Below are 11,007 nucleotides of genomic sequence, written 5' to 3' on the forward strand. Positions count from 1 at the left end.
GTAAGTTTGCTGGGTCTTAGATGTGGCTGGGTCATCTATAACGGTGAGGGGAGTGGTGAGGATGAGGAGGCACTCCCCAACAACATGAATATTGGCATATTTAGAGGCGATTTTGGCGCGTCATAGTTATGGTGCCATGCCCAAGAATGTGACGTTTTAAATCTTGTGCACTGGTATATTGCTGTCGTTGGGTAGAAGTTTGCCTATCGGGCAAAGCTAATGGTAATTAGCATAAGAGCAACTTATGGGTGATTGCAGGAAGTGATTTCCTACTGAAAAGGTGGCTTGGTTTCCTGGACCATTGCTCATCATTGGGAAAAATTGAAGTGAGGAGGTTCAGATAGGATTGGCTTCATTGTTAAGTTGATGTGAAGGTTCAAAGGCATTGGTGCTAGGTGTTGACAAACATTTATCATCTAACAGTACTTGCATTAGGTAGAAATGTAGTCTAGTAAGATTTGGCAAAAGCAGGGAACATACAAGTTCTCAAGCTACAGGAAAACAATTGATATCATGCTTAGTTGTTTTTTCCAGGCAGTGTTCATAGATGAATGCTGCATTTCATAATTTGGCACTTGGCTTCCTTTAGCCATCCTGGTTTGTGTGCCCCTGTGTAAAGGCAAGAACAATTGGTTAACCACAGCACTTAGTAATGTTCTGTGTGTAAAAGGATTTTCCATCAGATTGCTTGAAGTAATCTGAAATATTGGATGTGCTGCACTGACAAAAAGTGGCAAAGTGTTTTGCTAATTGTTTTGGAAGTAACATTTTAAAGTATTCATGTAGCAAAAAGCTTTTGATGAATTATGTGTGGTAAATGGTTTCAAAATAATTTGCATTAATCTACAAAAATGACTAGTATGCCACCAAAGTATCATGCATTTTGTATTAAAGTCAGCACAAGCTGAATCACATAAGTATGGGTTATAAAATGCAGCATTGTTTGCCTCTTGATACCTAGTAATATTTTCAGGTTCAAGCATAATATAGAAATTAGTGACTGGTAAATGAAATATTGCTAGAAGCATTGCTTAGCATAGGCATTCTTTCTTCTATGCATGTCCAAAATCAAGCCAACATCCTTTATATTTGATGGCTACATGCATTGTTTGTTTTCCTTTATGGCTTGCATAATTTACAAATAGAATAGCACAGGAAATATGTGATTTTTTGTCAAGTGCTTACTAATTTATTTAACTTATCCTTGTAAAAAATCCAGGTTTGACAGACTTAGATCAATAGACCCCATAAACATATAAGTTGCTTGACCAACCTCAGGTCACTTTGGTGGCACTTGGTTTCAACTAGCTTCACAGTATAACTGGATCTACCTCTGCTTTTGAAAATGCTGTAGCTTAAGTTCAGGAAGAATGTGACTGCAGGGAATATGTGGCAGTCCATATTTTCATGTTTTCATTTTTTGTTAGCCATGTGAGATTTTGTCAACATGTCCTTCCTAACTGGACCAGTGACACCTGTGTAACCAGTTAAGGCCACCAGCATACTCATGCTGGTAGTCCAGTTTTTCTGACAACTTTGATTAGGCTAATACTTGCCATAATCACCAAAGTTTAAATTGAGAGCTGATCTGATCATGCAAGACCTGCTCCTTTACCTCTGATTTACAAGTTGTGTAAGTTATACTGAGCCTCAAAATTGCATCCATTTTTCTTTTCACAAAGATCAGAAGCTCATTAGAACCCTTACAGTATTAATGTCAAACAACCTAACCAATGTTGTAGGTACACATACCCACTAGCAATTCATGGAAGGTATTTTCTGCATTATTTCCTGCTGCTCTTGCAGATCACCACCTTGCCTGCCATGCTTTACTTAAACATCCTTAAACACACTATACTATTGGATGACAGTGTTCAGTTGTAGGAAAAGGATGTGTTGCTGTCATCATCCAGACATGACAGATTTTAGTGCAATGCATCTTTGACAGGTACTGGGTATCAACTGAAGCAATATTGCATTCAGGGAATGACATTGTGGATGTGCAGCAATTTTCATTTTCTTATGGAGAGATGATTGACAGTTCATGCTTTTTTTGGTACAAACAATTGAAGCTGGTGTGAACAGTTTTGTGGCTGGCATGTTCCTGCATGTCTTCAGGGAGTGTATGATGTTGCCACTGGTCCTGTGTGGGTGTTGGTTTTTAGTTGTTTGTTTTGTGTGTTTCAGGTCTGGATGGCAGGTCCATCAGGTTTTTCTGCAGAGACATCATACAATGCACCCAAGGACATGGATATGGACCTCATTGATATTGAATTTGTTGATGAGCCATCAGGTTTTGCTGATCACCAATATACAATGGCACACTCCACCCCTGTCCAGCAGGCCCATACCTTGACCACCAACCCCAAGGTTTGTTCTGGCTTGGGATGCAGCTAGTTAGTATGTGTGAGACAGGTATGCAATCAAGTGCATTCAGGCCAGTAAACCATGCTGTTGTGTTATTTTCATGATGAGTAGTCCATTTCTTTTAGAACTTCTACTAATGCTAAAGGCATTACTGCAAGATCTGCTTAAAGGGCTTCCATATCAGGTTTAAGTCGCATGAAGTTGACACTTTAACTTTGTGTGGTCTGTAGTTGAGATTTTGGTGAAGGGGTATGCCCTTGCATCATTGTCAGTGGTGTTTTTTTTTTTTTTAACCCACATGCCTGTTCTGAATATGGATCAGGTGAATTGAGTAGATACAGCTTCCAGTAATGTTTTAGTCATGCGCTGCTCACCTTTTACATACCCATACCAGTCGTCAGTTGTGAAAATATGCATGTTAAATAACAATGTATTGTTTGTAATGATGTGAAGGCATTGATCCAGCATTGCACAAACAAAGAGAAATAATATGCAAAGGAGCATTGTTTGATGTGCATGTACATTTCTATGCATCTGTTTATGTCTATATTTGCATGTACTGATGTTTGCACCCAGGTGTTCTGTTCTATCTGTTTGCTGACATCAATGTTATGTCTTTCAGAATGTCAAACGCAGACTAAATCTTGATTTACCTCAGTCCAATCATGTATTTAAAACACCCAATAAGACTCCGAGGCACAAACGAGCACGAACCTTCTCTGGAGATTGTCCTTCACCCAGCCCATCAAAAGCAGGTAAACATTAGATAGACTGCTGCACTGGTGTTCTTTCAATTTGAGGCAAATGTATGTGCTTGATTGTGTGATTGTCTTGTTTGTGGCATTTCCGTGCATTGAGATATCCAGTTTGATGTTATCACCTTATCACCTTTCACCACCTCTATTTGAATCAGGTGACTTATTAAACATGATGAGGTTTTGTGTTTATCCTGTAACTACTGGATATCAGGCAGGAGGCATATAAAATCCTGGTCACTAAATGCTTCATCTGCTGGGTATTATGACTAATAATGCAGGTTGTATGACTGTGTCATAAATATTGACATAACAGATAAAATGTTTTACCTGATGTTGTATTCTGATTCCTAATTTTTGTTCTTTTTCTAGTTGCTGCTCCCTGTTTTTCGCCTTCCACTGAAAAATCACGCTATGACACATCACTAGGTCTGCTGACAAAGAAATTTGTCCAAATTCTACACAATGCTGAGGATGGTGTGGTGGATTTGAATCATGCCACCATAGTGCTTCAGGTCCAGGTATGCCAGTGATTTGTTTTGACATGGGTAGAATTAGAATAGCGGGGAGCCCGGCATGATTCTGGTTGAATGTGTAATGAAATTTGGAATATATAATATGTAATGCTGGTTCATGGATTGCATACTTTCTGATGCTATATTCCTGATGCTCATTCTGATTCTTTGCCAAGATTGCCATGCAAACATGAACCATATTGTTATATCTATGTTAGACATGGTCTCAATGCTGCACTGTTATGGAGAAGCTGTGGTGCTGATAAGGATGGTAAAGTTTCCTGGTGTTATGAGTTCAGAGTTTTTGTGCTAAGATTTTGACCTTCAGTGTACCAAGAGGTACTAGTGAGTAGCTGAGTGTGTAGTGAAGCCCAGTGCTGATGGTAAGTGATGTTTTGGTGCTGACATTGGTTATATTGACAGTACTTGGCATTTCAAGTTGTGCTTGTGGTCATGAGTTACAACAGTTGAATAGTGCTTAGCAAAAGGAACATTTGAAAACTAAGGCAGGTCAAATTGAGACCATGCCCTGAGCAGGCGTGGACACTGCCTTTAAAACATGGCAAAAATTGTAAAGAATTTGAAGGCCTACATCCCACCACTCAATGCACAATTGTACCCTATACTTTAGGGTTACTGTTTGTTGTGCCATGCTCCATCAACATTGTGTGTCAACCTACAGTGTGTTCTATTAAATGTGCATGCTCTTTGTAAATGTGCACCTTCAAGGTGTTCATTAACACTCATGGTGCTATGTTTTGTTTTGCCTCTGAAAAGTATGCCTGGTTGGAGATGGCAAGATATCTTCTGTCATTAAGATATCAAGCTATCTGTATTTTGTTGCTGTCCATACTCATGTATGACAAATCTTACTCCCAGCTGGACATGTTGGGGTCCCTAGTGCTATTTGCACTAATGTGGACTTATGACTGTCCACTAGTTCCAGTTACCCTAAGGTCATGCATATCACTTGATTGTGTGGTTTACATTCTGGCACAGGTTGTCACCTTTAAAAGGTAGTTTTAAATCCATTTTATTTGTTTGCTTTGCCTTTCTACAGCTTGTTAATGCTGTAGCATTAAATGGAGAATGTGCGGCACAAGCGGCGCGCGCGTGTGATATGGATGGGACTCTTCAAGAGATGGTACATAGGCACGATAGTTTTGCGGGTTTCTGGATATGATCCTTGCGTTACATCCAGGCTGCCACTCGTGTTCGACAGAAACGACGGCTGTACGACATCACCAACGTGCTGGAGGGCATCGGACTGATCGAGAAGGAGTCCAAGAACAAGATCCGTCTGACGGCGGACTCGGCGGACCTGGAGGAGCTGCGCGCGCCGGGCGGCGTTGGCGCCACCGCGTCCGCCGCGCAGCTGCAGCGGCTGGAGCGGCAGGAGCAGCGGCTCGACCGGCTCATCGAGGACGCAGGCCTTCAGCTGCGCTGGCTCAACGACGACCGGCGCGCCGCCTACATCCGGTACCAGGACCTGCGCGGCATCCCCCAGTTCCAGGATGACACGGTGGTGGCCATCAAGGCGCCACCCGAGACCAAGCTGCGCGTGCCCGACCCGGCGGAGGTGAGTCGTCGGTCGGCGGGTCGGGCGCCTCGTTGGTGGCGTGCCGCGGGTCTGGGCGGGAGGGGACTGCTGTGGACTTCAGGCGGGGCTGGGCGGGGAGGGACTGCTGTGGACTTCAGGCGGGTCTGGGCGGGGAGGGACTGCTGTGGACTTCAGGCGGGGCTGGGCGGATGGCGCTCCGCGAGCGGCGCGGGGCAGGCTGTGGTACGGCGCGGGGCAGGCTGTGGTACGGCGCGGGGCAGGCTGTGTGGTACGGCGCGGCGCGACGGTGGCATGTCTTCTCGGGCCGTCGGGTGCCGGTGCTCGCTGGTGCCGCAGACGGAGCGGCTCGAGCGCGATCTTGATGCGGCTTGCCACCCCATCCGCCCATCTCCCACTGCGGCACCCCGTCTCCGTGGCGCCGGAGGGACGACGGAGAGCGCGATCCTGTCGCGGCTTGCCACCCCATCCGCCCACCTCCCGCTGCGGCACCCCGTCTCCGTGGCGCCGGAGAGACGACGGAGAGCGCGATCCTTTCGCGGCTTGCCACCCCATCCGCCCACCTCCCACTGCGGCACCCCGTCTCCTTGGCGCCGGAGGGGTGACGGAGAGCGCGCGAATGAACCGTGTTGGCTCAGGCACCGTACGGGAGCGTTGCGAAGCAATGCGGCAGTGAAGACGCTGACCCCCCCCCCCCCCCCCCCCATTCTGCCGACAGGACGGTGCGTACCAGATCCACCTGCGCTCGGAGACGGACGAGATCCAGCTGTTCCTGTGCCAGGACGACTCGACGGCCGCCTCGGACGCCGACGACTCGATGCTGCTCTCGAGCAGTTACTGCTCGCAACCTGACGCTGTCGCGCTCAAGGCTGGAGACCAGTCCATGGAGCAGAGCGACGCCCTTCCGTTCTTCGGTGAGCAGGAGACCGAGGAGACCCAGACCTATTTGTGGGCGCCGCTATTGGTTTCACGCTTGCTGCGCGCCGAGCTGGACTTGCATTCTCGGTACTGTTCCTCTGCTAGCTACGTTAAGCCCAAGATCTGTAATACATTCGCCACCTTGCAAGTGCCGAGTGTGGTATTGAACGATCCCCGTGATCAATTTCAGCTAGTCATTATTCATGGCGTCGGACTTGCAATTACCAGACCAAACAAAGCCGAGCCATGCGTCTGTATGTGCGGCTCGTACAGCGCGGTGTCGTTCGCAGCAGAGGAGCCAGCAGAGTCCCGTCCGCCCGCCCAGTACTGCGTTTGTGAGATGCGCCTCGAGTCATATCACAGAGGTAGTACTGTGCTGGCGGGCGGGCTGTCAGCCTTCGTCGAGCGCAGCGACGTCTGGCGCCTGCCGCGTGAAGCTAACCTGCTGATGTGCGGTCTGGATCATATCACAGGATTAGTTTCACGTGGCCGGCGTCAGTAGACGACGTGCGCCGTTGACGGCTGTGGGATCGCAGGATCAGGGAGCTGCAGGGCGCGGATTGCCGGGATCAGCCCGCGCGTGTTGTCTGCGGGGCGTCAGCGCTGCTGTCACGTTCCGTGCCTCCCCACTCTGCGGTGTCTGGCTTCAGTCTCCGGGGTGTGGACCTCGCTGGCTTTACATTAATTTGTAGGTCCGTAGAGCCTCGGACGCATTGTTGATTGATGCACGTTAGCGCTCAAACCTTCTGGGCTACGGTGCGCTGCCTGTCATGCACGTTTCCCAGTCACCATTAGACACGATTGTTAACGGAAAAGAGAACGCTTATAACGTTATCAAAATCCCGTTGGCGTCTTTGAAACTGTGTGGTGCATTGAAACTCCACAACCATTAGCCTGAAGAGCCGGCCGAGAGCCGTTGCCCGCGGGCGGGCGCCGCTGCGTTGCATCTCGTGGTGGCGTGCGTCTCGCTGCATAGCACCATGGGATTCAGCGAAGCGACGCTTGCCTGACTGCGGGTGCCGCCGACCGGGCGGGGTTACGCTGATCCGGTGTGGGAGCCCAGCCCGGAGCTCAGCCGCGACTGCGTCAAACGGGCCCTCCCTCCTGTGTCCCCGCGTGACCCGGCACCACCGCGTTCGCAGGTGACATGGACCTGGAGTCGTCGTGGGGTGACGACTCCTTCCTGCCGCTGGAGCCGCTGCCGTCCGAGACGGACTACAGCTTCGGCCTGGACATGTCGGAGGGCGCTTGCGACCTGTTCGACTTCTCGTTTTGATGACCGGCCGGTCGGCCGCGCCGCCGCCGCCGCCTGGCGCTGAACTAGTTGATTTGTGGTCGCGGCGTGCGGGTCGTGTCTGACCGCGTGGCGGCCTCGTGCCGCCTTGTTTTAAGGACTGGCCTGTGGGGTGGGCGCCCCCCCCCCCCCCCCCTCAACGTCCTGACGTGGCCAGCGTTGCCAACGTCCTGAGTCATTTTAGAGCGATTGTTTGGTGTTTTAATAGTTGCGCACTGCTGAGTGGAGGTCCACGTCTGGCTGAGCGTGCAGAGACGCCGGACCGCAGAGAACATATCGCGCGCGCCGCTAGCTCAGTGTGTAGACGATCCTGTTGACGCCACGCCGTGATTGTGATCATGTGGCATTATGCGGACGGGGTCCGGGCTGGCGCGCGGTCCAATGCGGTTTTAAAGTTCGGCGCGGTCGGGTTCTGGTGGGGTGGGGGTTTCGGTGACTGGCATGTCTGACCGGCACACATGGTCTCAGCGTCGCCTTGTCCGTCGTCGAACGGCGCATGGCTCCGCGCAGAAATTCAGTCGTCTGTCGCAAGCTAATTGAGAGTGACGAAACCTGCAGGTACAAATTGAATTGTTGCCGTCATTGACGCGGACGGCTCGTCGGCCACCAGCTATGTTGATTTGGTGTACGTATTCAACGAAATAGTCGACGGGCATCCATTCCTTTTCCGAGTCGCACTTTGATTTCGCCTGGTGGTGAGGGCCCCAATGGTCAGTGGCATAGGAACACGTGACAAACGTGGCATTACCCTATCGCGTGACGCTGGTGTGGAATTGAAATGATGCGGTCCTGTCCTGCCCGCCCAAACGTTTCGAAGTGTTCTACGTCACTGCCAATGGGTTACGTTTTACGGAGGCGGGCGACGTGGCACGTCGGTGCGCTGGCCGATCGGTACCGCATGTAAAATACTGCTTTTGGTACGCATGGAGCGCAGAGTGGCACACGCTGCTGCCGCGATCCCTCGAAGGGGAGGTTTTTCTGTCAAGTCATAGAGAGTCGGCGACTGCCAACTGGTGCTGCTTTCGCCCCGGCACTTGTGGGAAGTGCGAGGCGTTTTTAATGAGAACTTTTTTGCAGATGGCTCACCTGTTTTGCAGATTTCTTATCAGTCGTTTTGTATGGAGTTTTCTGCCAGCTGCTGCGTTTCTCGTAGGCTTAAAAGTTTCCCTTGTAGACAAGCTTTAAGCGTATATTTATATATTTATTTCTTTTGTTGCCTTTTGTTTGGAAGATCGCATGCTTGGAACTGTCTTGATGCTGCGGATGAAATAAACCGGGTGGCCGTCAGTTGTGTGTATGTCGTTTTAAACATCGTTTCAACGACGCAGGCCACCACCACCGGACACCGTCCGTGCTTGGACCGTGACGGACCGGCCCTGTGTGTATGAGCGAATTAGCCGAACGACAAACAACACCCGCTTGGAGAAGGGGGGCCCACGGCTGGAAGGGGGGGGGGTTGTGATCTATTGGGGACGCATGCAGGATTTCAAGACGAGAGGGGTAACACGGAGAGTTTTTCACTGAAAATCCGGTCTGGCGCGGCGTAGAGCGCCGCGTTTTCTTGATCTTTTTGTGCATGCATCCGCCGGATTTTGTGATGTTTTTGTCAGGCCGCGCACATTTACTGCATGTAGAACGTTGGTAAAGAATGGACACGTCCCCGTGGGTCAATATGTGCCTGCGCCGCTGCCTTGGTGTAATTGGTTTTTGATAGGTGCTGTGATGTATGAGGCAGCTTATGCTAAACGCTTCTTTTGAGTTGACTTTTTATGAGTGATGCGGCTTTTCTTGGCACTATCCTTTCACAGGCTAAAAAGGAAGAAAAACTTCTTGGTTGGAGCGTTTCAATGGAATCGTTCGTTGCGGTTTTTTGTGTGATGCAATTCCTGCTAGCAACACTGGAAATTGTTCACAGCACATTGTCTACAGGCAGTGACGTCTGTCCGAAAGGCAGCATTCAAGGACAGCTTGAAGAGAGAAGATCCATACACAGACCAAGACTGGAAGCGCCACATACGATCCATTTACTATCCATAGGACAATGAGGGCGTGTGCGTGCTGCTATAGATACATCGTGCTTGCTGTTGGCGCTGCTTCTCTGTCCTACGGCAGCGCTGGCGCGGTGTGGGGGAGAGGGCAGCGGAGGTGTGTGGTTCTGGAATGCAGTGCTACCCTTTCCAGGTGGTCACTAGAGCATTTGCCGCGTCATCCCCAGACGCTTGACGGGAACGGGATGGCAGCTCCTCCCTTCGCCTTCGAGGTATGGCCTTCCCAGAGACCAGTGAGGAAAAGCGTACCGGCAGGTGTCCCTTGCCCAGGTCATAGGGGAACAAATTCCTAAGGACACACGCAGGCGGCAACAGCATTCGGGATGAGCTCACCCCATACCGTCGCTCCTCGAATAAAAGAAGTGATGATTTTGGACACCAACTGGCTATCCCCCCTCATTGAGCCTGGAGAATGGAGTGGCGATGCGTCCATATACCTGATTTGGGAAGGCATTATTTATCTTAACGAACAAAAAGTACAGCGTCATTCAAACGTACCAAATGCAATGTCCGGACCTTGCTTATGAACTCTGGTCGGTAAGCTGTTTTGCAGGCCGACACATACAATCATCAAGTAAAACGTGCACCAACGGTGAATGGTATATAGCCCTTGCTGAGATATGGGTATGGTGTATGGGCGTAGGAGCCGGGGGGGGGGGGGCAGATGCCCGCCCCCCCCCCCCCCGCCCCACTTTCCAAGGTGGGGGGCCAGCAATGTTAACTGCCCCCAAACTTTTCAGATTAAGGCTGCATTTGGCTTACTTTTGCACTGCATTAAGCATGCATGCCGATTTACCTAGCTCACCAGCCATCTCCCTGAAGATGGGTCATCTTTTTCGTTTGCTCATTGGCCATCACTTAGTATTACAGCCGCAAGGCCGACGCCGCACGGCCTGGAGACTGCAACGCCGGGCGTCGAGGCTGTTATTGCTATGACTTGCGACCACGCATGTTCAACACCATATTACGTGGTTTTCTTATCAGTGATCAGCTCTGACAGGATCGTGAGCATTATAAGACGAACGTGGGCTAGCCATGTTAATACAAATTATGAACCCCATTTCATCTGCAATCTACGGTCAGGGAGAACTCAATATCTGAAAAACACAGAAAAACATAGGACTGGAGTCTATGTGAAAACTATCGGGCTGCCTCCGCTTATCAGGGATCTTGTTGCGTCAATTAGGATCTCTGTGCTGATCTGGGGCCAACTGCGCGGATCAGAAGACCTCCCGTGTCAGGGATGGGAAATCCTAATGACCTCGGGATCGACCAGGAGATCCTGCCCCGTGCCACCAGAATGATGACCAGAAGACACTTCGCGATGGGACGGAATGGCCCTTCAGCACTTGACCGGAGGCGGTAATGTACCCCTGGCGTTCTACTCAAGAGGCCCCAAATCTTTCCTTCCTTTTTTGAGAATTCCAATTGAGAGAATCTTTTCATCAAACATCCAAATCAAATATCAGACCCTTCAATTGTCCGAAAGGGAATAAGCAGTCTCACAGTTGAGTGCAGTGGGGCTCTCATTATTGTTGAAAAGCACAGGTCA

General features: G+C 49.9%; 1 protein-coding gene across 1 annotated transcript in view; it reads left to right on the forward strand.

Annotated features, from left to right (window-relative positions):
* Positions 1–8,694, forward strand: part of LOC119103652 (transcription factor E2F6) — a 9,000-nt gene extending 306 nt beyond the window's left edge. Inside the window, exons 2-7 of the mRNA XM_037227267.1 lie at positions 2,188–2,370; positions 2,990–3,122; positions 3,495–3,643; positions 4,860–5,216; positions 5,914–6,109; positions 7,256–8,694. Of these exons, the coding sequence (XP_037083162.1) occupies positions 2,194–2,370; positions 2,990–3,122; positions 3,495–3,643; positions 4,860–5,216; positions 5,914–6,109; positions 7,256–7,389 (1,146 nt within the window). The 5' untranslated portion in view covers positions 2,188–2,193 and the 3' untranslated portion in view covers positions 7,390–8,694. The remainder of the gene's footprint in view (positions 1–2,187; positions 2,371–2,989; positions 3,123–3,494; positions 3,644–4,859; positions 5,217–5,913; positions 6,110–7,255) is intronic.
* The last annotated feature ends 2,313 nt before the right edge of the window (positions 8,695–11,007 follow it).

Source organism: Pollicipes pollicipes, unplaced genomic scaffold (assembly GCF_011947565.3).
Source record: "Pollicipes pollicipes isolate AB1234 unplaced genomic scaffold, Ppol_2.1 Scaffold_5724;HRSCAF=6776_pilon_pilon_pilon, whole genome shotgun sequence".
NCBI lineage: Eukaryota > Metazoa > Arthropoda > Thecostraca > Pollicipedomorpha > Pollicipedidae > Pollicipes > Pollicipes pollicipes.